The 26,848-nt window shown below is 52.3% G+C and overlaps 2 protein-coding genes across 2 annotated transcripts; one reads left to right on the top strand and one right to left on the bottom strand.

Moving 5' to 3' along the window:
• Positions 1-1,083: 1,083 nt before the first annotated feature.
• Positions 1,084-14,405, bottom strand: DBF4B (DBF4B-CDC7 kinase regulatory subunit). The gene is made up of 11 exons (XM_068418880.1): positions 14,295-14,405; positions 11,225-11,416; positions 10,080-10,130; positions 9,371-9,440; positions 8,367-8,437; positions 7,742-7,778; positions 5,258-5,300; positions 4,255-4,371; positions 3,901-4,012; positions 3,108-3,217; positions 1,084-2,542 (listed from the first exon to the last, which is right to left on the bottom strand). The coding sequence occupies exons 1-11, from the start codon at positions 14,403-14,405 to the stop codon at positions 1,150-1,152; spliced, it is 2,307 nt and encodes a 768-aa protein (XP_068274981.1). The 3' UTR covers positions 1,084-1,149.
• A 132-nt stretch (positions 14,406-14,537) lies between these two features.
• CCDC43 (coiled-coil domain containing 43) lies at positions 14,538-26,442 on the top strand. Its single transcript, XM_068418952.1, has 5 exons — positions 14,538-14,931; positions 20,780-20,867; positions 23,030-23,165; positions 23,816-23,874; positions 24,998-26,442. The coding sequence occupies exons 1-5, from the start codon at positions 14,752-14,754 to the stop codon at positions 25,183-25,185; spliced, it is 651 nt and encodes a 216-aa protein (XP_068275053.1). The 5' UTR covers positions 14,538-14,751; the 3' UTR covers positions 25,186-26,442.
• The last annotated feature ends 406 nt before the right edge of the window (positions 26,443-26,848 follow it).

Below are 26,848 nucleotides of genomic sequence, written 5' to 3'. Positions count from 1 at the left end.
AGTCGCCATCTCTGGAGGGGTTTAAAAAAGACTGGACATGGCACTTAGTGCCATGGTCTAGTTGACAGGGTGGTGTCAGGATGAGAGGAAACAGCCTCAAGTTGTGCCAGGGGAGGTTTAGATTGGAGATCAGGGACAATGTCTTCCCCAAAAGGGTTGTCAAGCACTGGCACAGGCTGCCCAGGGCAGTGGTGGAGTCCCCATCCCTGGGGGGATTTAAAAGCTGTGGAGATGTGGTGCTGAGGGCCATGGGTTAGTGGTGGGCTTGGCAGTGCTGGGTTAATGGTTGGACTTGATGCTCTTAAAGGTCCTTTCCAACCAAAATGACTCTATGATGGTATGACTCTATACGGCCACCCCTGCGCTGGGTACAACAGCTTCCCGGAGCCTGCTGCCACATTCCTAGGGCAAACCATCTACGGGGTGATATTATGTGACCAGAGCCACCACCGCCCTGTATTCAGCCTGGTGCCCACCATCATCCCCAGATCCTTTCCAGCATGGCTTCTGTCCCATCACCACCCAGCCTCTACTGATGGACGTTTCACACTATTTCGAGTTACTGCGCTTAAGGCCACCAGACAAGTTTTACCCAACGTACAGCAGAGCAGGATCTCACCTTCCATTTTATTTCAAAGTTTAAAAGTTTGCTAAAAAAAACACCAACCCAACAACTTGGTACCAGTTACAAACATCTGTAAATACTCAAAGACATCCAACAAAACCCCAAATCACGGGAAGAACACAGATCCAACCCCCAGGGCCCTCCTCTCCACCCTCTCTGCACCTCCAAGGACTGGGTGAGAGGAGGAACAGGCCATGCTCTCAATCTGGAAGGACAAAGAGCATGTTCTTGCTGGAGAGACCTTCAAAGAAAGACCATCATGTCAGCAGCCCATGGAGGAGTTAAAGGAGGAAGCTACCGGCTGTAAATGTTAACAGCAGAGAGGAGGGAAGATCCCAGCCCCTATCAGAGCTGAGGACAGTGAAACCACCACCATAACCCACCAGTTCCCAACAGGAGAACTGCCCGGGTTGTCTGCGGTGTCTGGAGACCACCGCGCAGCTGATGGTCCTCGCTCCAGCTCTTGGCTTTCCAGCCACTTCACAGCTCCCACTAAGGGCGCAGAGAACACCCAGGAGGTGGTTTTAACTAGTCCAGCTGCCAAAAAAGGTCTCAAGTATGGGGAAAGAGGCTCCTTTGGTCTCTGTGCAGCAGTTCCGGCAGTTCTTGTCCTCTTTGTCTGCCCAGGCAAGCTCTGATTTCTGCTTCAGGACCAAGCAGAGCTGAGACTCATACCCACTGTCCCTCACATTGACATGTGTCCTTTGGAGCAAGTCCCTGTCCATAGACTGAATCCTGCTGTCCTGGACACCCGTTAGTGTGGAAAACACCTGGACATCCCAGTCTGACTCAGAAGAACTTTTGCTGAAGTCGTGCTCAGCCTGCGCGTCACGTGGAGGAGGCTGCAGGAGCCCAGGGCACGGAGCCCGCTCTTCGCTCTGGCCTGGGAGGTCAGGTAGTTCCGGTGCTATTTTTTCTGCTGCTCTGACACAGAGCGAGCAGGAACATCTGGCTTCAGCCACAGGCAGTTTTGGAGAGGGCAACCGGCCAGTAGGACAGCTGGTCCTGCTCATTGTGCTCTCCACATCAGGAGCCTGCGTGTTTCTGGGGGTGTTTTCATTCTCCCCTCGGAGCTGCTTCCCTGGGGAACTCACGTCCGCTCTGCTCCAGCCACGCTCGCGGGCAGTTCTCGCCGCAGCAGCCTCTGTGGGATCAAAACCCACCGACACGGCTTCAAGGGAACCTGGCCGTGATGCAGGGTCCCCAGGAGGACATGGGCACAGGTCCAAACCAAGGGAGCTACAAGGTCTGTTGGAGAGCTTTGTGCTTGGGGGCAAGCCGCCAGCTTCCACCACACCGGGCGAGCCTGGCTCGGAGGTCTGTCCTGCACCCTGTGCACCCATCCCACCATCCACTGGGTTCCTCTGCTTATATGGAGAGAGGCCATCACCCAGCTCCAGCCTGGGCTTCTTTCCCACCTGGGTGCTCTGTCTGGAGGAGAGCTGGCGTTTCCCAGAGGCAGGCAGTGCTCGTGGAAGATGGCCGATAGACCCAAGCACTTGCTGTTTATGAGGTTCAGATGAAGAAGCCTCTTCAACACGAGCGGCCACTATGTGAGTCCCCCAGCCCAGGTCAGGAGCCAAGTCCAAATGTGTATCCCCCACCGCAGACTCCTCCGTGGTGCCACGTGCAGCGCAGACCCCTCTGGTGAGTCCTGCTCCAACAGGCAGCCCCAAAGAGCAGTTCTTCGACAATCCCCCTCCTCCTCTGGGATCACTGACCCTGTCCCTGGGCAGGCAAGCGGAGCATCCCTTGGTCTTCAGGCCATGATCACTCTCCACACCAATTAACAGTTCCCCAGCACCCTGCTCAGGCTGCTGCCTGTCCTTTCCCAGCTCTGCTGTCAGCATCTCAATCCCTCCAGCAACTTGTGCTTGAGGCACTAAGTGTTCCTCTGTCAGGCAGGACCACGGCACCCTGAGAAGAACCATCAGTTAACGCTCGCTCTCTCTAGGCCTAGCAACACCCTCCCCGCAGCGAGATGAAGCGTTCTCTGCAGCACAGGATGTTTGAAGCCCTTGCTCAGGAGGCGGTAAGAAATTTTAGACCGGTGAGGCTCAGCAGGGATACTGCTGCTGGCAGAGGAGACGGGCAGCACGAGGGATCTCTCAGCCTTCTCAACAGCCCAGGGCACAGGAGTGCTACAGAGCAGCGGGGTTTGCGTCAGAAACGGGGATGGAAGAGATGGGCCCAGCTGTCCCTTCTAGTTTAAGAGGCACTAGAAGTCCACGGGGAGTTCCCTGAAGCAGAGAAGCCACAGAAACGCAAGAACATCTCCCACAGCTCGTCTAAACCTTGCCTGGCAGGTTGGTCCTGCAGTCAGCCACAGCCCTCTGCTCCCTGCTGGCTGATTCCCTGGCACAGGGCATGAGCTAGGGACCAGTACCACAGCAGCACGGAGGCTCAGGCCCTGTTCCCGTGAGCGTGACATGTGGCACCATGCTTTTTAGCTCCAGGAGTTACCAGATTCGCAAAGACTTACTTGGCTGACTGCTCCACAAAGCTGTTGGTGAGCTGCGAGATGACACAGTCCACAGGGGCGTACTGCGAGTCATCCAGCGCAAACTGCTTGTGCTGGGGGCTCCGGAGATGCTGGAAGGTGGCAGAAGCCCTTTTAGCAACACTTAATCCTTTCAGAGGAGGGAGATTTGCAGTAACAACCTGTTCCCACAGCCCACCAGACTAGAGGGCAAAGAGCCTTTTCACCAGATAGAGCTGTTGTTTGGAAGCAGGTTTGGGAAGCGTAGGCAACGCCGTCACCCCCGGCTGCTTACAGGAGTGTTCTGTTCCCATAGACACCTGCCAGTGAGGAGGTTGTGTCTATATCTAACAGCAGCCTCCAGCAGCTAGTGAAAATGCAGCCTCCAAATACCTACTGTCTATCACTAAAGGCTGGGCTCTGAAAGCCACATTGTTCAGCATCTTCCAGGAGATGAAAAAAACCTTTTCCCACCTTTTTAATCAGCCTGTGCCTCCCAGCTGCTCTGGAATATGTTTCCCACCTCACAGATCAGGTAACAGGAGGATCCTTGAGGCTCTCCTAGCCCCAGAGATGAGCATGTCATGCTCCAACCTTCAAAACCATTGTGTGCCCAGAGCAGGTCAGAGCACAGCTATACTATGGTTGCTGATCCTCCGAGATACCACGAAGGCTGCAGGTACAATCTGCCTTCCTTCAAACTGGGTTCGTACTGGTAACAGGCACACCATGATTAACGAGGCCCGAGAGGCCCTCATAACTTTTGCAAGGAATCAGATCCCAGGGGAGCCTTTACCTTCTGCAGCTCTTCAAAGGTCTCTTGGCAGCACTCACAAAATCCCCTCTTTTTCTTCGGCACAGTGACCGGTGTGGAACGGGGACTACGCATCGGACAGCCCTCTGCACCCCTGCAAGGTAACAGCAAAGATCTTCCCTGCCCTCGCTTGACAGCATCCCCAGGTACCCAGCTGCCTCTGTAAGGGCCAGGGAGGGAGTGCTGCCTTTTATAACTACAGCTATTTAACACAGAGCAGGGCTCCTTTCACCCGCAGCCAGAAGACAAGTGATTCTCTAAATCCCAGGAACCAGGAGGGCAGCAGTTAGCGGAGGAGTTGGGTTAAAAACTTGCACAGAAGGAGCTACAACCTACCTGGCTCTGCAAGAATTCGAGAGGCTTTTCAGAGGCTCGAATGGGCTGGAGCTTTTGGGTGCCAGGAAGTTCAGGTCGGGAAAGCTTTTGAACTGGTGATGGAAGGGTCGGAATTGCCTGAAAAGAAGCAGATGAGGACATCAGACCTGTGGCAGTGATAGCATGGTTAGAGCTGTCCCTCCCTCGGAGGGGCTCAAGGTGCTGCCTCATTTATGACGGGATATTGGCCATCGGTGTCCTTCCATTTGGCTGTTCCAGAGATTTCCCATTTCTCACTGGAAGTACCAAACCTGATTCGCAGTAACACCATTGATGGGGGGATGTTTCGGACAGAAGGCAAGCTTGTCTGCCCAGCTACAAACCCACCTTTTGCCCCCAAGGTACATCAGCAACAGCCAGTGCAGCATTTTCAGCTACCCAGCAGCATGGGAAGGTTTTGGTTCCCAGACCACATTTCTCTCTCCACACTTTATTACATGCAGCATGTAAAACCTAATATTTGACTCTGCAGCTGCCCTAAATGTTGTCTTCAGAACAATTAATTAGTGCTCTGGATACTGTTAGAGTTACAGAGTTGGTAGAAACACCGCAGAGATCATATCCCCTTTGTGCTGGATGCTGTAATCAAGTTACACACTGACCTCACGCGCTTCAATCTCTTCCCTCGTTTCAGAGGGCTCAAGCAGATTAAGTGACCCGCCGAGGATCACAAACGGAATCCGAGCAAGGAAATAAACTCTGTTGTTAAGTCTCGTTTAACACCTTTTTCCCCCCATTGACACACGAGCCACCTAGATTGTTTCTCTAAACTCCATTTGCCTCCCTCTAGGAGAGTGTCAACTTCCCAGTGTGTAACAGGGTCTTCACAGAAGCCACACTCTGCCTTGGGGACAGCGTATTTGCTGCCCCACATGCAAATAAAACAGGTAAAGGATTCCCTCCCTGAAAGCCTACGAGGTTTTAATGTAGTTCGGCTGTGATGCTTAGAAAAAACCTCATTTACCTGCTCTGGTCTTCAACCTTCAGAAAAGGGGGCTTCAATCTCCCTGCTAGAAAGAAAGCTCGTTAGATGTTGCCCTGACCAAATTCCCTACTTGCTAATTCATTCCCCAACAGAACTGGGTTGCAGAGCCAAGCTCACCAGTACTTCCATCACCTGTGAATGCCAAGGGATGGCCAAGCACAGCCAAAACAGCTCTGTGGGTAATCTACAACAGCCCTCGTGCCTCCAGAATATTCAGTAGGGTGAACAAACTCCAGAGGCAGCCCAGCCGTGGGCCGTTTCCACCCTTGAAAGACCGTCCAGCTAAGCCCCTTGCATCTTTAACATCTACTCAGTCTGACCAGCCAGTGGCCTCACCCCAAGCCTCCTACTCGGACTTGAATCCTACAAACTGTCAGGCATCCTCAACGTAACATGCCACTAAGCACGAGAGACGAGTTTATAAGAAACTCCTGCAGCAGTTGCACAAGCACAAAGCTCTGCATCAACCCTTCCAGCACCTTTTTAGCCCTTTACACAACAGCCCAGAGTTCAGAAAGGCTCAGGCCAAGACGGTTAAGTCCAAGCAGTAAGAGCTGCTGGAGACAAACCACCACGGTGCACAGCCAAGCCTGGCACAAGAACACTGCTGAAGAGCAATATCTGGCCTTTGCTTGGTCCCTGAGGGCAAAGAGCAGCTATGCTTCCTTCAGAGACATAACGTATATCAAGGGAGCAGAAGAAAGCCTCAGCAGTGCACTCAGGGAAAAGGGTTTCAGAGCCAGGCTGGGAGAAGAGGCTACCAGGTCCCTCCTGTCTCACAGGTACGTTCAACTCACAAGTGATACCGTTAGGCTCAGCCTGGAAATCTGAGCACAGATCCGGGTAAGAAACAAATGAACACCGAGGTATTCCCACAGGGCGCCTGCCTGACCCCGAAACCCTCTCGTGCCTGCCTTATCGCCTCTGAAGGGCGAGGTGGTTTGTTTGCTTGTGATCCTGGCACTCCATGCTGTTTTCTCCAAAGGAATTTTAACCTCATCCTCCAGCAAGGCTGAGTTCACCCGTCCTCCCCAGTTAGTACCTCCAGCCTCATCCTGAGCTTGCATCAAACGTGCTGTTACGCCACTAAAGCAGCTATTTAAGTACAGGATCAATTTTTCCACGTAAATGCTGCCAAATGCTTAGCACTTCCAAAAGCAAGGCCGTGTTTAGGGCCCTAGATAAAACTCAGACTGGTGCACAGGTCCCGAGCTCTCGTGGCAGTCGCTGAACAGTGACAAACGGTTCAGCTGTCACCACAAGTCCCCAGGCAGGGTTCAGAGTGTGTCACAGAAAGAGCTCTGAGCTTGCAGCAGACGATCTGCCTTATCTGACAGCTTTTCGAGCCTTTTTTCATCGCCTTCCCCCCCTCAAACTGGAAAATAATCTTCCAAGTGACACACACAGAATCCAGGTTGGAGTCTGCTCTATTACCGAGCGTTCACTCTCTGACGAGCAAAGTCAAACAAGTCACAAATTAACTTACGTCACTGGTGCCAATCTCAGCACCACAATTGGCTCTTGTCTAATTGCAGATGAGAACCTGTTTTTTTCCCCCCCTCCCTCCTCCTTTGGAAATGTTATCCCTAGATTGGTGCCTCAGCAGTACATTTCAGCCTAACAGAAGTGAGTGGGTTGCAAGGAACACGCTCTCCTCTGTAGGATGCATTATTCTTTGAAACTTTGTTTGAGCCAGCGGATTCAACGTGCAGCGCCAGCAGTGCAGTTCTTGGGTGCCTCCAGACCTTCTATGACCTGTTGGAGCGAGTCCAGAGGAGGCCACAAAGATGCTCAGGGGGCTGGAGCACCTCTGCTATGGAGACAGGCTGAGAGAGCTGGGGCTGTTCAGCCTGGAGAAGAGAAGGCTCCGGGGAGACCTTCTAGCACCTTCCAGTACCTGAAGGGGCTACAGGAAAGCTGGAGAGGGGCTTTTGACAAGTGCATGGGGTGACAGGACGAGGGTGAACGGTTTTAAACTGAAAGAGGGGAGATTGAGATGAAATATTGGGAAGAAATTCTTTGCTGTGAGGGTGGTGAAAGCCTGGCCCAGGTTGCCCAGAGAAGCTGTGGCTGCCCCCTCCCTGGCAGTGTTCAAGGCCAGGTTGGATGGGGCTTGGAGCAACCTGGGCTGGTGGAAGGTGTCCCTGCCTGTGGCAGGGGGGTTGGAACTAGATGGTCTTTAAGGTCCCTTCCAACCCAAACCGTTCTACGAGCTGCGCTGCAAATGGTTTATGGCATTTTAAAAGCCATCACCTGAAATCAAAGGCATAACGATCTCTGCTCTATTAGGAGGCTGCAGCTAGACTCAGACAAGGAGTAACAAAACCCATTTGAGAGAAACTGCCTTAACAGTTGGCATATTTTAGACTGCAGAGGTTTCAGATGGATTTTCAGATTCTAAATGAGGCTTCTTCCAGCAGCGCTGCATCTGAGTGTAAACAGGAGCACAACTTCCAGGCCTACCTTTGTGAAGTTTTGATCCGGATGCTGGGCATTTTGCCTAAAGGAAAAAGTGACATATTTAGCACGGGAGCCAGCCCAGGCAGAACTGTAATTACTGATCCCAGAGCAGCAAAGTGAGATTACAGCAGTCTCACCCATCACTTCTGAGCTCCTGCATCACAGACTATATCACCTCCCCCGGATATTTTGTCTCCCAAGTTACCTAGAGTTAGTTTAAATACGATACACAGGCTGCCACTCTCTGATCTTATGCCCTACCTTCTCACTGACCTCTCCAATGCATTAAAAAATACTTCAGAGAGCCAGCGTACTAGCCACACGTGATATTTGTTTTGCCCTTAGTCCCTTACAAGCCAAAATCAGTATTAGCTGTGCTGTGGATGAGGTTGATAACTAACAGCTGCCTCATTCTCACCTGGTTTTACCCCCACTTCCTAAAAGGAAAAACTCTTTGAATTTTGACATCTCCATCAATAAACAGAAGCAGCAGCTTGCCCAGTGTTGGATGAAAACCTCAGAGATCACCCTGCTCACTAGCCCAGTAGCACTAGAGAAGCTAGAAGGATTGCTCAGAGCTACCAGGGGATCTAGAGCACCTCAAATTGGCTGCAGTTAAGCCAGTTACCTCTGTCTTCTGGCACTGTTTCCTCGCTCCCGAGACAGCACGCAGCAGCTGTTGAGTGTACGACAACATTTCTGCGCAGGTGGGATGTCAAAGAGCCATAGCTCAACAAGAGAAGGTGAGCTGTTCCCTTCCACCGACTGCAGCACCAGTGTAACTCCCCATCTGCACTGGGGAAAAGCACGTAGTGCTTGAGCCTGTCGTCACCTGCATCACCACTACACAGTTAATTTGCCCAAGAAGAAGCCAGGAAAGAGTGCTTTGAGGGACGGCACCCCACTTTGCTCTTTAGCAGAGCTGGAGGCTGGCATGCTTTAAGTCTCTGCAGAAACAAGAATCAGGAATTTTGCAGCCCCTGGCATTTGAAAGCCCTGACAGGTTTGCAGCACCGCTGCGGTTCAGCAGGGCTGGCTGCTCAGGAACATGTGCTAGCAGCGGCTGCCTCCATCATGCATCCAGACAGGCTCAGCCACGGCTGTATGTCACTGTCATTAGACACTCAGGAACCTTTTACTCCAGACCTATTATTAGAATCAGAGTTTCACCATTTGTCTTTCCCATCACACCCTCCCCATTCATCACCGAGACGGGAAGCACCTTCCAGCACAGGTCCTCAAACATCAGCACTTCTTAATTAAAAACGACCAAATCCTGCCATTATCATCATCTGTACTTCCAGGTCAATTAGTAACAATGGTCTTTTTGGAACAAATTAATGCACTGACCAAGCTATTAACATTTTCTAATATTACACCTGCAGTATATTACACCATACTCAGTGTTTGCCATTGTAAATGTGACAGTAGCATGTTCCATACATAGAAGTTAATCTGGTTTTTGAAGTGCAGACCTAGCTAGTCATGGCCAGGATGGTGTCAGTCAAGTACTGGGTATTACTTGCAATTTCTTCTTTTTCCTGTACCACACTCACTACATCGCTTCTGCTCCACCTGTCTCAAAAATCCCTAATTACCAACAGCGAAATTTCAGCCTCCAGAGAAGGATACCATCCACATGCAAGATCTGGACTCCCCACAGGCGAGCGTTGGCGAGGATACTGCTGCCACTGCAGGTGTCCTGTACAAACAGAGAGGTTTGGCAAGGTACAGCTCAAAGCAGAGACGGCTGCGTGAGCACACACAGCTCTAAATCCAGTTTGGAGAGATTTTCCTGTTGCCCACTTGACAGACCATTGAGTGGCTGTTATTAAAATCAGGGCACAGCAGAAAAGGTTCGAACTCATGCTTTATCTACCCCAAATTAACAGTAGCATCTAGGTCAAGTTTTTAACCCCTGCTATAGCATGAGGTTCTAAGTGGGCACTGAGATTCTTTTGGCCACTTGTGATACCAGTGAAAGGACTCCAGGGGAGCCTTTTGCCCCAGCTCTGTGGCTTTAGTTCTTTCTAGGCTAAAAATTCATCGAACAATGAGTCTTGTGTTAATAATTCTCTTGTATTGAGCACCCAGATCACTGGGGCAGGCCTTAGAAGTACTAACATGGAGAGATGACATGGTTCCATGAAGAACAGTGCCCAGGAGTACTGCAGAATATTCTGTAGAGCCACAAGCAACTGCTTCATACCTTCACCAGCCCCAGAATGTGCTCCCTTCAGCAGGCAGGGGCTCTGGAGAAGTGGTTGGCACTGGTTCTGCACTGCTCAGCAGTCCTTTGAACATTCCCAGCTAGAGAAAAGCCCATCCACATGCTGCTCACCTGATTCTTCATGGCCTTCTGCAGCAGTTCCTTCCCTCTGCTGATCAGGGCCTGCAGAGAAAGAAGCCAAGTACTATGTTAAAGCAAAGAGCTACCAGGCAGTAGCAAGCTGAGGACAGCACGGCTGTCCAGTAAGAATGATTTCTAGTGATGCCCGCTCTCTGCTGGAGAGGGGAATTTGGCCAAGACTTCATCTCAAAGAGAGCAGGACAGAACATTTCCAGGGAACCCAAACCTCAGAGGCACCCATTAGGTCTACACTAAGCAGCTGCTCAGCCAAGGCTTGGCTTTTATTGAACGCTTTTTGAATGCTCCAGAGCGAGCCAAGAGGAAGCAGCAACTTAGCTCAGAAAACTCTGCCTGCCACATCCCAGCAGGCTGGCAGGGGTTGGGAACATCCTTGCTAGCCCTTTGGGAACCAAGGCTCATTTGCAAGCCAAATAGGTTAAGCTCTTTGCAAGACAAAAGGATAGCAATGTGAGCAAGGGCAGGGGAACAAACACCATGAGTGAGTGAAACCCCTGCCATCAGGCCAGGCTTCCCACCTGCAGGCAGGCCAGATCCAGCTGGCAGAGATGCCCGTGCCCTAGACTGGGGTAGCGGGGTCTCCCCACAGCTTCCAGCAGACACCAGCATTCCACGCTTTGGCCACAAGCGCCACTGACCAGCAATCCCAGCCCTGGCAGGGTGAAGAGGACCTAGAGAAATCCCTTCTCACAAGCTGCCCTGTAGATCTCCTCCCAGGTTACAACAGCCTTGCCCTGCCTGTGTCTGTGAGCATGTATCCAGAGCCTGCAACGCTTTTATCTTGTCTACATTCCTCTGGCTTTTCTAGACATACCTCTGCATCAGGACGATTGCCTATTCTGTGGGAAGCCAGCCAAGCCCTCTATCTCCTCTGCCATTTGAGTAGAGATCCTTGTTTACTAGCTCAAAGCTGTGACCCGCACATTTGAGCGGACAATAATGCACAGATACAAGGAACATGGGTACAAATATGAACAGCCAGACCAGGGGTAAAGAAACCCACACAAAATGTTTGCTCAGAGCAGGAACAACTTTACCTTCCAACACTGGTCTCAAGTTCTACTCTATAGAACCCTTGGGCCAAACTTTGAGGTGGCCTAAACCTTTATAGCTCTTACCGTGTCTGGTGGCTTCTGGTGAGGTCTGGCGTGGTTCCCTTTGGAGGTAGAAGGCATCGGGCTCGTGGCTTTTGCATCTTCTGAAGTGACGTTGTTCCGCTTCTCAGTCCGAGTCCTGGCTTTGTCTCGTTTAGCTTCTTTGTTGCTGGAAACCACGTAGCTGACTTCTTTGCTTAGGAAGCTTTCGGTCACCTGCAGCAAGAGACAGAACAAAGCAGCTCTGAAACTGTCCAACTCTGAGCAGAAAGAGTCCTGCTAAACAACAACTACTGCCCTTAGCTTCACCCCACACACAGTCAAGGGGCTGCTGAAAGTACTCATCTCCAAGTAGTTCCTTCTTCCATTCCTTACTGCAGAGAGAGAGGAGATCCTACAATGCACAGGGCACACACACCCTAGAGATACACTGCAAATCACCACCACAACCTCCAGATTAGGACTTCCATGACGCTGTCTACCATTATTTGCTCCTCGAGTAATGGTTTCAGACAAAAAGCAACAGCTGAGAAAAAGGCCCTGGACATCATGCATCAGTGTGGAGGAGCTCTGTTCTCAGAGCACATTTTAGTAAAATAAAGTAGAAAGTGAACAGCTGGGACAAGCAGCTCCACATAGAACAGGGCAGTGGGGAACTAGAAAGCTGAAACACGTACACAGACCTTTGCACAGAAGCTAGAAGTCTGAGGAAGAGGTGGAAAACCAAAATTCGAGATACTAACAATAGGCTTATCAGAAACTCAGCAGAAGGCAGACAGTCACGGGGCACTAACGCACAGGTACGAAGCCCACAGGAAGACAAAGATCTGAGCAGCCTGAAACGGCGGCCGCTGAACGAGCCAGTTCTGCTGCGTTACAGAATCCCTGCGGATCGAGATCCCGGCCCCACCTGGGTGAAGCACAAGCGACACTGCACCGCTGGCTTGTGTTACGGGAGATCAAGGGGGCTGCAAGCACAGAAGGGAGTAAATCAAAACCTCCCCGTCCAAATAATTCACCAGGGTGTTACCACCCCTACGTCAAGGCTAAGTTCAAGATACCACATGCAAGTCCAAGGCCATACGATGTCCTTCACTTGGTCCTGAACAACACACAGGACGTGGGTTTGGCTATTACCATTGAAGAGCTGTTTTACAGACGGTGGCCATGGTGGAGTTGAATTCAGAATCTCCACAGGAAAGAGGAATGAGAACTCCACTCCCGGTGGATCTTATTTCAGAGGTGGAAGTGACCTGAGACGATGTTTGATAATAAACTAAAGGGACAGTCTAAAGGCTAAAATTATTTCCAAGTAATGTGGCAGCTACGTAGAGAAATAACTGACCTCTGGGAGCAAGCGGTTCTCAGACTTGAAGTTGTACAGCTAAATAAGAGATGCTACGAGGAGAGCATCCCTGAGAGCTGATGGCACATCCAGGGGAGGACAGAAAGAAATTCACGAGTTCAGCATGAAGATGCAATTAAAAAAAGGGAAAAAAGTGCAAGTCAGCTTCCCCCCATGTCTTTACAGCCAACAGATGATCCTGGTGGCAGAGACACAGCAGCAACCAGAACTAAATGAAGATTTTACACCTGTGTGTAGCACTGAAGGATTTAAAGCAGTTTTGGGGTGCACAGGAGATGATCTGCCTCAGAGAGATGAAACAGTCTGAAAACAAATAGTAACAACTATCAGGACTAAACTGTACTCCAAGAGTCATAAGGAAACTGAAAGATGAAACAGATGAACGACCAGCTGCTGGGGACAACCCCTGTCCTCAGTTCCAGCCCGGGTGATTGAAGTGACGTGACTTTTTGAAGGGTCTTGGCAGAGGATACAAGGAATTGATGAGCAATATCAGCACCAAGGGAATCTGGAGAGGCCATGAAGAATGTCATATGAATCCACCCAAACAACAGCTTCACAGGGGAAGGGTCCAGATGGCTTTTCTGGGAAAGCCATGAGAAAAGCACACAGCTACATGACAGAAGAGACTTGGCTGGTGTTACCCTACTTTACCCTACATTGAATTCCAGGAAAACATTTGGAAGTCCCACAACTTCCCCAAAAAATTAAGTTGCCACAAGCTGTTGTGAGGGATGAGGGGGAACCAGACAACTAGTGACCACCACTTGGAAGGCACTGCCATGGCCAGGCAACCAATTACCACCACGTAGAAGGCTCTCCCTATGACCAGGCAACCAGTTACCACCGACCAGAAGACCCTGCCACAACCAGACAATCAGTTACCACTGACTGGAAGACATTCCCATCACCAGGTAACCATTTAGCACCTACTGGAAGGCGCTCCTATCACCATACAACCAGGTACCACTGCCTGAGAGGTGCCCCCATGGCCAGGCAACTAGTTGCCACCACCTAGAAGGTGCTCCTATGTCCAGGCAACCAGTTGCCATCTCCTGGAAGGGGCTCCCAGGACCAAGCAACCAGTTACCCCTGACTAGAAGGCACTCCCCATGGCCAGACAACCCATTGCCACCATCCAGAAGATGCTGCCAGGACTGGGCAACCCGTTGCCACCACCCAGAAGGCAGGAGCAAGCAGTTTTTGTAGCAGCTGGCCACAGGCAGACTCAGGTTGGACCCACGCTGCCCAGCACCCCATGAGGGGTCTGGAAAGAGCCAGCAGCGAGGCGATGGGGAGCAGCAAGGGGAGGAAAGCGCCAGGCAATGGAGGGCGGCCTCCTTCCCCGAGTGGCTCCCTGCCTGTGAGGCGAGGCCCACCGGAGCCCGGGCAGGGGGGGCTGAGTGGATGCGTTGTGACACCAAATCAACCCCTGGAGCAACCGGGACAATACGGAAACCATTAAAACAAGAGCAGAAGGAGAAAGCGAGTGAGAAGAGAGATGGGGCTGCCTCAGCCCTCCAGTCACCGGGCACCGGAGCGGGGGAGAGGGGAGCCCGAGTGGAGGGGGGAGAGGGGAGCCGGGGCAAGAGGGGGCGAAAGAGGGGGGAGAGGACAGCCGGGGACGAGGCGGGGGGAGAGTGGAGCCGGGGCGAAGGGGGGGAGAAGGGAGCCGGGGCGAAGGGGGGGAGAAGGGAGCCGGGGCGAAAGGAGGCCCCGGGTGCTCACCCCGCCGAGGCGCTCTATGGCCTCCGCCAGCTCCCGCGCGCTCCGCCCGCTCGGCAGGTCGAGGTAGAAGGACTTGCCGCGGAGCGGCTGCGGGGCGGCCGGGCCCGCCATGGCGCCCTGAGCCGGGGGAGGTGCCGCCGCCGCTGTTTAAACTCCCGCCCCGCCCCGCCACTACGGCGGCCGCGCAGGGCCGGGCTGCTCCGCGCGAAGACGGCGCAGCGCGTTCGCCGCTCCTGAGGGGAAGGAGCGGGGCGCTCGGTGCAGCGGGGCGCGGCTGCGGGCACCGGCGAGCCGCGCCGCCGGGTTCCGCCGCTCCCGGGCTGCGGGCACGGACAGGTTCGCGCCTTAAACCCCACCGGCAGCGCCATAAGTTTGTCTTCCGCGGCCGCCGTCGCGCCCCCCCCCCCCCCCTCTCCCGCACAGTCCCCGCGGGCGGCGGCAGCGCTGCCGCTCCAAGATGGCGGCGCCCGGCGGGGAGGCGGCGGCGGGCGGCTTCGCGGCCTGGCTGGCGGCGCGGCTGGAGGCGCTGGGCCTCGACCGCGCCGTTTACGGTGCCTACATCGAGGGGCTGCTCCGGGAGGAGGAGAGCGATGAGGAGCGGCTGGAGGCGCTGCGCGGCGTCCTGGCCGCCTGCCTGGTGAGCGGCGCGCCGGGCCGGGGGGGCTCCTCTCAGCGGCGGCCGGGCGGGACGAGCCTCCCGGGGCGAGTGGCTGGTGCCGCCGGGTGTCCCTGGTGCTGCTACCGGGAATAGTGAGCAAGAGAACTCTCCAAAGGGTGATTTAGAAAGCCGACACTGGTTTATTGCAGCGCTGGGAGCGTGGGGGATCTCTCCTCCTAGCACGCACACCGAGGGACAAAGCACACTCGTTATACGCATTATAGAAAAATGAGTATTCATACAGCTCCCGAGGAAAGCCCGCCTATTCCAATAAACCTTATGTATATGCCAATATATTATGTAATTGTCTTTGTGCACGTCTACTAAATTGGGGAAGGTGTCTGTGGTGGTCTCTGGTGGTCATAACCCCCCATAGTTACGCTGTCCGCTGTACGACCCATTTGTGCGCAAGCATCGGTGAGGCCTTTCTGCTGACACGTGCAGGTGGCTCCAAGGAGAAGATCCTGTTCTGGTTCTTACAGGATTTATCTCTTCTCCTGGTGTCAGAGCTGTGAATCAAGTCTTTTAAACACTACAAAGATGTTCACAGTCTTGTTTATCTTTGTCCCTTCTTTGTAATTAGTGAGGAATTTAACAGAGACCTTGGATCCTTTAAGACTGGTATCAATACCAGACGGTTTAGTAAAAGCAGGCCTCAAAGTAGCCCTAAAAGCCCTGCTCTGTGGCACCTTTAGACAGAATCAACTTTCCTTTCTTCTGGTTAATTTGAGGCCTTTCTTGCCAAGGCCAGGTTGGATGGGGCTTGGAGAAACCTGGTCTAGAGGAAGGTGTCCCTGCCCGTGTCAGGGGGTTGGAACTAGATGGTCTTTAAGGTCCCTTCCAACCCAAACCGTTCTATGATTCTGTGATCTTTTCTCTTTGTTCTGTTCCCAAATTCCAGGTCATTTTTTTTGCTTGTCTGTTTTTGACAACCCTCACGAAAATGAATTTCAGGCAACCTCTGCGCTCATGTCCGTGGTTCCTCAGTCCTGACAGTGTCATGCGTTAGTTCCCTGAGTTTATTCAGTCGTAACCATTTCAAATCAAGAAACTTAGAACCGAGATCTATTTCTGTTCAGTTCTTCTCTTTAAAAAATCTGTCTGGATTCCAGATCATTTGTATTTTCCATAGTTAATTTTTCTCTGTATTTACCAACCTCTAAATCAACACCACTTCTTGTTTGTTGAATTCTGGATGAAGATACTTGGCTGTGGCCCCCCCAGCTCTCTGCACTCCGCCACAGTCACTAGTGCTGCCGTTACACGTGGGAGGCGAGGCTGGCGGACACAGAGGTGAAGCTCCGTGCACACACCGCGGTCGGACGGGAGGGTGCTGCAGCAAACGGCCTGCCCTGCGTGGCACAACTTCTCGTTGCTTCCTTCCATAACGGTTTAGTTTCGCCCACGCTGCCCCATCCTGTTTCTTTCCTGTTGTTTCATTCGCCTCCGTTCACGCACTGCCACCTTGGCCTTTCGTTTCTTCTGTTCTCCAGCTCCAAGGCTGTTTTTTCATTGTTTCTGGGATCACTAAACATCTCACTTTCCCGTTCTTCTCCCCTCGTAGGCCTCCTTCTACCGATACACAAATACCTGATCTGTTTCTTATTGCTCAAACCCTCACTAGAAGGTTGCGCAGGTCTCTGCCATCATTGTTAGTCTTCTGCTGTTCATTTTCCTTCCCACTTACTGCCATTCCTTCATCATCGCTTGCTTGATTTTCTTCCTCCTGCACACTGAAACCAGGCATCCGGGGAATATGTCTCTCCCAGCCTCCTCTCCTGGCTTAATAAAAAGCTGCTCATCGTTTTGCCAACCTTGATTCCAGTGGGCCAGTATTCCCCGCACTCAAGGGAGCCCATGCATTGAGGGGGATCCTTTTACTATGTTTCTGGCACTTAAAACCTTCATATCTTCCGTGTCCTTGAACCATGTTGATTTTCATTATCTTTTCATGACTTACTGTGTGCCAGGGCTGGAAGGGTCCCTCTGACTGGCACTTGAAATGGCATTTCTGTGCACATGGTCCTTGTTGAGGTCTGCTGATCCAGCGCATGTTCCTGTGAGGATCTCAGTGTCATCTCAGTGACTGGGATCAGTGGGTTCTTCCAGACCTAAACCACCCGTTCTTACACCTGATCTTAGCAGCATCATCCTGTCCTCTGGATCTACTACTTGTGAGTCCAGAGAAGGGCAACGGAGGTGGTGAAGGGTCTGGAGCACAAGTGTGATGAGGAGCGGCTGAGGGACCTGGGGGGGTTTAGTCTGGAGCAAAGGAGGCTGAGGGGAGACCTTCTCGCTCTCTACAACTGCCTGCAAGGAGGGTGTAGCGAGGGGGGGTCGGTCTCTTCTCCCAGGGAACAAGCGATGGGACGAGAGGAAACGGCCTCATGTTGTGCCAGTGGAGGTTTAGATTGGAGATCAGGGACAATGTCTTCCCCGAAAGGGTTGTCAAGCACTGGCACAGGCTGCCCAGGGCAGTGGTGGAGTCATCATCCTTGGGGGGATTTAAAAGCCGTGGAGATGTGGTGCTGAGGGCCATGGGTTAGTGGTGGGCTTGGCAGTGCCGGGTTAACGGTTGGACTCGATGATCTTGAAGGTCCTTTCCAACCAAAACGATTCCATGATTCGATGATTCTACTCTGGCTAAAGGCACGTTGACTTCTTAAAATGGACTCTGGTATCAGTGTGAATCGCAAACCCTTGATCTTTCTGCTGTTTCTCTGTTTGCAGATCACCTCCTCTCACAGCCTGGAGTATCCCGCGTGTTTGTCCTTGTAGCGTCTCCTCCCCAGCCCAGGGGCCTCGTTCTGTGTGTGTCCGGCCCTGAACTGCACTCGTGGTCTCAGTGCCCAGCTGGTTTGTGGGATGGTCTCGCTGTGTGTCAGTTCTCCTCCCGTCTGCCTGTTCCATGCAGAATTTTGCGTGGAGCTGTTGTAGGTTTGGGGTGGGAGGACTTCACTCTGAGTTGCTCTTTATTTGTATTGGAGCAAAAGGTGGAGAGATCTTTGTGTATGGTTTTATCTCCTCGTCTGTCCCACAGTTGTGGAGAACTCATCTTTTTTTTTTTTGCTGTCCCCCGTGCAGGTGAGCTTTGCCTTGCTGGGTGCGTAACATTTCCAGTGACGGTCTGTCCTGGAGCTTGAAGGTGCCTTTTTTTGGGTACCTAGTGCCCAAGTTTTCCAGATGAGGATCGTGAACTTATTCTCTCTTTGGTGGGCAGTCTGTGCGCAGGGGTTTGGCCTGGCTCTTACCCACCTTTGTAAGAAATTCTTTTCTAGGCAAGGCTGATCAGGTTTTCTGCCTCTCAGGACTAGCCTTTGGCATAGGCAGGGTGGGCGATGGGCAGGGCTGGCAGAACAGCTCTAGTAAGAGGTCACCATTGCTTTGCTGCCTGATTTGTCCCTGCGTGAGTGCGGTGCTGCTGCCCCAGGAGAGCGGGGTGACCGCAGGGGCTTGCAGGCAGTGCCCAGATCCAGCCTGGGCGTTAACACCTGCAGTCCACTGCCCAGCCCTGCCAAGGGGCAGGGGAAGGGGATGGCTCAGTCCCAGCTGGCTCGTTCCTCAGGTGTCCCTGAGCTAGTTTCCATTTGAGATCAGCTCTCCTCAAGCCCCCCTGTCTGCTGCTGGTATTTCCTAAGCTGTGGGCAAACCTGATTTAGTGTTAATGAGCACAATAAATGAAAACAACATTGAAACTTCCTGCCCGTTGTACACATGCACCTTCCCAGTGAAGTGCTCCTGGCTGTAACTCTTCAAAACACTTTTCTCTCTTATCAGGACCGTGTTTCTTGCTTGGTTTCAACTTCTTTAACCTGAACTCACATATCACAGAATCATAGAATGGTTTGGGTTGGAAGGGACCTTAAAGCCCATCCAGTTCCAACCCCTCTGCCACGGGCAGGGACACCTTCCACCAGACCAGGTTGCTCCAAGCCCCATCCAACCTGGCCTTGAACACTGCCAGGGAGGGGACAGCCACAGCTTCTCTGGGCAACCTGCGCCAGGGTCTCACCACCTGTGACCGTGTGTGCCAGGATGTGGTAGAGTAGCGTGTCGCCTGTCTACTGCTGCAGCTTGACTTACGGTGTTGAGCAGTCCCCTGAGAAGCTGTGCGTAGGCACTGGGGAGAGAGCTCGTCATGGTGGAGCTCCACAAGTGAAGCATCTGGTGATGGGAATACCGCCCTGCTGCTGGTTGGGTGCGTTTCCTTTCTCCTTGCAGTTTAAAGTCTTCCTCAGTAATGAACAAGAGTGTGATTGCGTTCCACTGCCACCTCTAGAGATCACGTTTAATGCTCCAGGCAGGTGAAAGAGGACAAGAATATCCCTGCTGGTGTGAGGAGATGATCTGTCCGTACCACTCAACTGGTTTCAGCTCTATGCTGGCCCTCACCCATGCTGTATCCAGCCTAATTCTCTTCAGCCTAGAGAAGAGAAGGTTCTGGGGAGACCTTCTAGCAGCCTTCCAGTACCTGAAGGGGCTACAGGAAAGCTGGAGAGGGACTTTTGACAAGGGCATGGAGTGACAGGACGAGGGGGAAGGGATTTAAACTGAAAGAGGGGAGATTGAGATGAGATATGAGGAAGAAATTCTTTGCTGTGAGGGTGGTGAGAGCCTGGCCCAGGTTGCCCAGAGAAGCTGTGGCTGCCCCCTCCCTGGCAGTGTTGAAGGCCAGGTTGGATGGGGCTTGGAGCAACGTGGTCTGGTGGAAGGTGTCCCTGCCCGTGGCAGGGGGTTGGAACTAGATGGTCTTTAAGGTCCCTTCTAACCCAAACCAGGCTGTGAGTCTATGATTCTAATTTAGCGAGATTGGCATGGAGGTGACCTTTGAGTAGCCTCTCTGCAGCCTTACTCAAGAATAGATCCAATGCTGGGCAGTAGATTTCTAGAGCGAAGATACCCCGATGGATTGCCTTTCTGTGGTGTTGCAGCTGGAGAGCCTGGCACTGTGAAACCAGCGTGTGTCATTAGAGCTGTATCGTGTGAAACAGCAAACCGCCGCGGTGATGCGGCATCTCCCGGCGCAGCACGGAGCTGTTGGATGGCAGCCTGGACACCTCAGTGGGTGTCAAGGCATTCTCTAGTCCTGAGCTGTGTCAAAAAATAGGTGCATGGCGTGACTTGTGTCGTCCCAGGTTAACCGAAGTCCTGTGTGTGGAGGCTGCACCTTGAATCCTGTGTCCAGTTCTGGGCCCCGCACTTCAAGAAAGATGTTGAGGTGTTGGAGCAAGTCCAGAGGAGGGCGACCAAGCTGGTGAAGGGTCTGGAGGGTCTGACCTACAAGGAACGGCTGAGGGAGCTGGGGTTGTTTAGCCTGGAGAAGAGGAGGCTCAGAGGTGACCTTAGTGCAGTCTACAACTACCTGAAGGGAGGTTGTAGTGGAGTGGGAGTCGGCCTCTTCTCCCAGGCAACCAGCGACAGGACAAGAGGACACAGCGTCAAGCTTGGCCAGGGGAGGTTCAGGTTGGACATTAGGAAGCATTTCTTCTCAGCAAGGGTCATTAGCCATTGGAAGGGGCTGCCCAGGGAGGTGGTGGAGTCACCATCTCTGGAGGGGTTTACGAAAAGCTTGGACATGGCACTTAGTGCCCTGGTCTAGTTGCCATGGTGGTGTCAGGGCAATGGTTGGACTCGATGATCCCAGAGGGCTCTTCCAACATGACTGAGTCTGGGATTCTGTGTGCATTTAATGAGTAGATTTCATGTGAAAGCTGTTATCTCCGGGTGTTCAGATTCTTTGCAGCTGGTACTTGCTGTATCTGATTCATGCTTGTTTAAAGCAGACCGAGTTTGTTCCAAGACTGAGAAGTCTCTTTTCCCTTACTAGGAAGAAGATCTCGTAAATGATGTTTGCAGGGAAGTAGTCGAGAAGTGGTCTGAATCGCAGATTGTTGACGCCAAAGAGGAAAAAGAAGGTAGTGTCGCTGCTCGGTGTGCCTCTCCTCGCGGTACGAGTAACTTGCAGGGCCTTGCCAAGATGAGAACTGGTGTTTGGCCTGTTCGGAGTTAAACCCAACGCTGCTCATGTGTTTGCAGATCTCACTTGCCTCTCATTGCCATTGCTGCTTATTTGCTGGTTTGCCTTGAAATATGAAGTGAGGACGAGTAGTTTCACTGCAGGCTCTCCCTAACATTCTGCTGCCTTTTGCGTTCATAATCCTGCAGACGAAAAGCTTCTATTTTTTTTTTTTTCTGAAGGATTTAAAAAATTTCCTTTCGCAGAACACCCAAGGCTTTCTCTCCGTTAAATGCTAACGCTGTCAGGATGGCAGCTAGTGCAGGTGTTAGGGTATGAAGTGCCTGTGCTACTTCAGTTTACACTGGTTGGGAAAGCCAAGTGTTTTCATACTCCAGCTGCACCTACAGAGAGCTGTGCTGCCCCTTCTGCTGCTGCTCGCTCCCGGAGAAGGTCCCAGTACACATCAGGAAACCATCCTTATTTTCCTCTTTCAAAATCTTCTCTTAAAACCATCCTTTTTTTTTTTTTTCCATAAATGCTTGCAGCGGGGGCAGCTCTGGGAGGCCGCTGCTGCCAACTAACGCTGCTCCTTTCCCAGTCACTGCACAGCCCCACCGTTTTGTGTCCCCTCGCTGAATTCATCCCTCATCTTCAGCTGTCGGCTCTGGAGCAAAGAGCTCCGTGTTGTTCATCGGGGGAGGCTTGTTCTGGTCGTTGAGTACAACGAACTCATACGCTGGAAAGATTTTGCTTGTTAAGCATACTGCACGGATCAGTTAGTGACCCTCCAACTGCACGGGCCGAGCTGGAGCCCGTGACGATGTGACATCCCTCGTGGCTAAATCCTGCTTTTTATTTCGCTCTGTATTTTTTTTTTGTGGTTCTGATTGCAACCAGAATCTTGTCACTGACTGATGTCATTCTAGAAATAGCCAGCCCTTATCACGAGGCCTGCATTTATACAGCGCTTTTCTTGGCTAAGCCTCAGCACTTCACAACCATCGCTCACCTCCCTGTTGCAGGTGAGGCGGCTGATCCACGCAGCCGTTCAGTGGCTTTCCCCAAAAATTCCCTGAAGCCCGTCCTCGGCCTAACCCTGCCTTTGGCTGGGGACAGGGAAAAGTTACGCTGTTCTGTGCATTAAATAAAATAAATCCCTTTTTTTGGGGACAAGTGATTGGAGTTGCTGGAGCTGCTGCTGGACGTCTCCCGCTCATGCTGTTGGTTACCCACAGGGATTTTTCTTGTCACAGAAAAAAAAAAGTAGCAGTTTGTGTCTAGGTTGTTAGAAGTGCGAGGATTTAATTATTTCACTGTAGTTCCATAAGAGGCTAAATCCCCACTGAAGGCGGTATCTACCCAGACTAACAGAATCCTGAGGATAAATTATGAATAAACTAAAAAAAAAAAATTTGGTGTCAAACCCCAAATGTCATTTTAAAGAACCAGGCAGCCGAACTTCAACGTTAAAAGGTAAATCAGCTGTTCCTTTCCCTGGGTAGCAGAAAAGAGCGAGCATTAAAGTGATCGGTCACTTTGGGTTTTCAGAATTTCTATTTGATTGTAAGTAGGTGGTTAATTCAACCTATTTAGCCACTTTGAACCGTCAGAGAATGAAATTTGGAATAAACGGGACCTTCATTAGCAAGAGTCTTACTGATTTCAGAGTTTCATCGTGGAACTTCCCTCGCTCCAGGAGAAACAGCGTCCGACCGTGGCTGCGCGCAGCACGGGGTGGTTCCTCCTCGCGAGGAGAAGCTGGTGGCCCGTCACCACACCACACGCCACCTCCTCGGTGGCTCTTCAGCCGCTCCTGCTCTCTCGAGTCTTGAGATTGAATTCCCCAAACCCGCCAGCTCGCTGCGCTCCGTGCGCTGACAGCCCCACTAGTGACCTCGTGAGAAGGCCCGTGGGAGGAGGGTGGGGGATGTTTTGGGTCCCTTTAGCTCAGTACCTTTGTCCCCAGCGACGGGTGCCTCCCTGCAGCCTGTGACGGTGGGATGGTGCCTTCTGGGGACTGCAGGTGTAGGAAGCAGCGGCCCTGTGGCATCTGTCAGCGGGGACTTCACTGCCGTGGCTGCAGGGACTGACTGATGCTCTCACTCTTCTCCTTGCCAGATGAGATCCAAGCCATCGCCAGCATGATGGAGAAGCAGGCCAAGATTGTGGTGAAGCCAAAGGAGGTCTCCCAGGAGGAGAAGCAGAGGAAAGCTGCCCTCCTGGCCCAGTATGCCAATGTGACGGACGAGGAGGAATATCCTTTTCCTGACCCAGTCGAGACTCGGTGCTTTGAAGGACAATGTTTATTTAACATCTCCTTAAACAACGTCTTTCCACCTTTGCAGTGTCTAGTGGGGAGAACTGGGGAGACTTTTCAATCTGCCTTCTCCATGATAACTGCCATGGAAAAAAGCATGGAAGTTTGTGGAGTGCCATGAGCAGATGCTCCTTTGAGTATGTTTCTCTGCCATTTCCACACTCTCCACCGACACATGGGTGAGGTTTGCCCAGTCCAGGTGCGTTGCAGAAGAGGAGTGAATCACCTCCCAGTAACTCGGTGCACGGTAATTAATGTATTGAATTTATCTCTTGCTTTGTGGTGAGAAAACTGTTGAAAAGATCCTCTTTAGAGAGAGTATGTGTGGAGTGGGAGAGTTAAAAGTTACCTCTTCATAGTGCTGAGGAACAAGCTCTTCCTTGAAGAGTGAAGTTGAACAGGAGGGAATTGTGCACTCAAGCAGCAGGAGGGAGCTGAACGTGGGGGTTTGTGCTTGCCCGCTCCTTGATTGTGTCAATTTTTAGCTTCCTCGTGGCTTGGTAAAATTATGACATGTTTTGAGCCAAGGGTGACTGTAAAGAGGCACAAGTTCATTACTGATGTCCACATTTCCTTAATTCTCTCACTGGTGAGGATGAACAGGATGGATCCATTGCGACAGCAGTGAATATTGGATCGGAAAAATGTATCCTTTGAATTCTCGGTGACCCAGGCATTCTGGAAGGAAGGCACCTTCCACGGTGAGTTTCCCTTTCTTCCTCCTCCGCGTTGATACTCCCTGTTGCTTTAGGGCCACGTTTTAAGTTTGGTGATTGATTCTTCTTTTCATGTAGCCTGACCTTGCTTGTCATGGTACGTACCCTGGCACGGCCCTTGGGTTATTATCCACTATTGATTTTTCAGGTAGGCAGCAATGCAGTTGCTACAAGAAGTCTGAGGGCAATCAAGGGAGACTTCAGGGCTGTGGGACAACTGGTTAAGGGATCAGGGCACAAGTAGTGTTCTCCTCTGTCCCTCCAGTTGCAGGGAATGATGAGGGAAGAAACAGGAAGAGCCGGGAGATTCTAGAAATAGTGAGTCCTTGTAAACTCCTAGAGGAGAGTTTACAACCTTTGGAAGAAGGGACAGGCCACTCAGGAGGACTACAAAGATGTGAGGTTATGCAGGGAGAAAATTAGAAGGGCCAAAGCCCAACTAGAACTTAATCTGGCTACTGCCATAAAAGGCAATAAAAAATGTTTCTAGAAATACATTAGTGACAAAAGGAGGGTCAGGGAGAATCTCCATCTTTTATTGGATGCGAGGGGAAACATAGTGACAAAGGCTGAGGAAAAGGCGGAGGTGTTTGATGCCTTCTTTGCCTCAGTCTTTAGCAGTAAGACCAGCCCCAACTCTCTCAGCCTGTCTCCAGAGCAGAGGGGCTCCAGCCCTCTGAGCAGCTTCGTGGCCTCCTCTGGACTCGCTCCAACAGCTCCGTGTCCTTCTTGTGTTGGGGGCCCCAGAGCCGGACGCAGCACTGCAGGGGGGGTCTCCCGAGAGCGGAGCAGAGGGGCAGAATCCCCTCCCTCGACCTTTACTCTACGTGACGACTCTATTAGAAAGACCAAAGAGAGATTCCTTTTTCCTTCTCCATCCCTCACTCCTCATCCCCAAATCCTGTACCTGCTTGGCGAGGAAGCCCAAGTGCGAGGCAGAAGGTGAAGGGGGAGGTAGAATAAACCATCCTGGGCACTAAAGCCAGGGTCTAGTTTACAGCTCCAACCACATGGCCGCGGCCGGAGCCTTGTCCGCCCTTAACGCGCCGCCAGCGCTGTTCCGCAACACCAACGTGGAGGACGTCGTGAATGCCAGGAAGCTGGAACGGGAGCTGCTGCGAGACGAGTTCCAGAAGAAAAAAGAGCAAGATAAACTCCAGCGAGAGAAGGATAAGCTGGCCAAGCAGGAGCGGAAGGAAAAGGAGAAGAAAAGGACACAAAAAGGCGAGCGGAAGCGATAGCTGGGGATTTCCAGGTGGACTCAAGGGAAAAATTAATTACGAATGTGGTGTGTGTTTAAAAAGCAGCAGAAATTCTGCGCACGTGGCTGGCAAGTGGTTCTTTGGAAGCATTGCCTTTTTTTTTTCCCTTTTTTTCTTTTTTTTTTTTTCCATAGCAAAAAAAAAAGGAGTTTCAAGCACCTCTGAAATGTGCCATGTGCTTGTGGTGTCAGATGTCCCAGTCGGTTATTGTGGCCCATGTCTGTACCAAAGACCGGTGAAGTGATGATGTCCATGGTTTTAAATCGATTGGGTTTTTTTTGTTTTTTAACTTCTAACCACTTCAAGCAAAGCAAAACAAGATGTAGGAGAGGGCTTCCACACTGGCTGCGGCCTCCTGCCAGCCTTGCTTTGCAGTAACAGCGTGTTGTGGTTTGAGAACAGCAGAGCCCCTTCCCGACGTGTAATTAAGGCCGTGCTGCTGCAGGCGAACGGGAATTGATTTTACACCAGCCTTGAAAAAAATGTATTTGCAAATACATGTATTTATGCTGCCAAGAGCAACGCTACGGCTTCGTTCTGGCCCAGCTGAGAGAGTGGGGTTTGGAGCTGACCTCAGCGAGGGCAAGCACTGCTCTGCAGCGAGAGAAATGGTATGAAATATTGATGAGCTGCAGCTACGAGACTGCGTCACCCGCGGGCTCTCGCTAAGGGAGACGCTGATGTGAGAGTCAGCCGGAGCAGTGGCGAATCGGCCAAGCCCTTGTGCTGGCAAATGGTGCTCCCCAACAGTTTGTGGGGGTGAAGGGCGACTGTTCTTTCTACGGCGGTTGCCAGGGCGAGTGCTGTAACGCAGGCTCGGCGCCGAGCGAGGTGGGTGCGCTGGGTTTACAGGCCGGTTGCTGTCCCCGGGCACAGCTGCGATCGGGAGCCGCCTGCGAAGGGGCTGAAGGCTTCTCTCGCTCCCGAAGGGCTCCTTACCTGCTGCTTCCAGCCATTTTTGTGACGGTGTCGCCCACCTCTGGAGGGGAGAACACTAATTTCTGTGAGCTGCGGCGCGTTCGGGGGCGCGGGAGGAACCGGCGTGCCTCAGCCCCGTGTTCGCTGCGAAGTGTGCGCTCCTGGAGCAGGCAGCTCCTCACGGTACCGGTGCCCATCGCCTGCCTTCAGCACCAGTCTGATTACAGGGTCCTGCCTCCTGTTTAATTAGCTGCTGCGAGTGTGAGTATCTAACTGCTTTATCTCTGGACTTGAATAATAAAACTGGTTGGCCAAGAAGTGCGTTCCTCTCTGTCTGAGTGAGCGTCGTGGTTGGCGATTGCGGTGCCCGGTGGTGGGGTGGGGGGGCTGCGTCCTCGGTTTCCCCTTACCCAGCAGCGATATTTCTGAGGGCTGACCCACGCTGCTGGTCCTCGTTTATTCACACCTCGTCTGCCCGAGCCTGCAGTGCCTCCCTTCACCCCTTCCCCGGGGCGTTGCAGGGCAGTGAACGAGCTGTGCGTGTCCCCAGGGCCGCCAGCCTGGGGTGCTGCGGCGAATCCTGGCTGCAGCGTCGCGTTTCGGGGTAGCGATGGGGGGAGAAGGGTGTCAGCACCGGACAGGGGCTGCTCAGAGCCCAGCACCGTTCTGGGGCCTGGAGCCCTTCACACACCCCCAGGGCTCGGGGCTGGGTGAGGGCGCTGAG

The sequence above is a fragment of the Nyctibius grandis genome, chromosome 26, assembly GCF_013368605.1.
Source record: "Nyctibius grandis isolate bNycGra1 chromosome 26, bNycGra1.pri, whole genome shotgun sequence".
Classification (NCBI taxonomy): Eukaryota; Metazoa; Chordata; class Aves; order Nyctibiiformes; family Nyctibiidae; genus Nyctibius; species Nyctibius grandis.
The sequence above is the reverse complement of the archived record's forward strand: the minus strand, read 5'-3'. Positions and strand labels throughout refer to the sequence as shown.

What these genes read in the sequence shown, in the direction of transcription:
- CCDC43 (XM_068418952.1), top strand. Translation starts at nt 14,752, where the DNA reads ATGGCGGCGCCCGGCGGGGAGGCGGCGGCGGGCGGCTTCGCGGCCTGG. An exon ending in CGCCAAAGAGGAAAAAGAAG is followed by an intron (nt 20,868 to 23,029) that starts GTAGTGTCGCTG and finishes TCTCCTTGCCAG; the next exon opens with ATGAGATCCAAGCCATCGCC. An exon ending in GAATATTGGATCGGAAAAAT is followed by an intron (nt 23,875 to 24,997) that starts GTATCCTTTGAA and finishes ACGCGCCGCCAG; the next exon opens with CGCTGTTCCGCAACACCAAC.
- DBF4B (XM_068418880.1), bottom strand. Translation starts at nt 14,405, where the DNA reads ATGGCGGGCCCGGCCGCCCCGCAGCCGCTCCGCGGCAAGTCCTTCTAC. An exon ending in AACAGTGCCAGAAGACAGAG is followed by an intron (nt 7,779 to 8,366) that starts GTAACTGGCTTA and finishes TTTTTCCTTTAG; the next exon opens with GCAAAATGCCCAGCATCCGG. An exon ending in TTTGTGGAGCAGTCAGCCAA is followed by an intron (nt 2,543 to 3,107) that starts GTAAGTCTTTGC and finishes GGTTCTTCTCAG; the next exon opens with GGTGCCGTGGTCCTGCCTGA.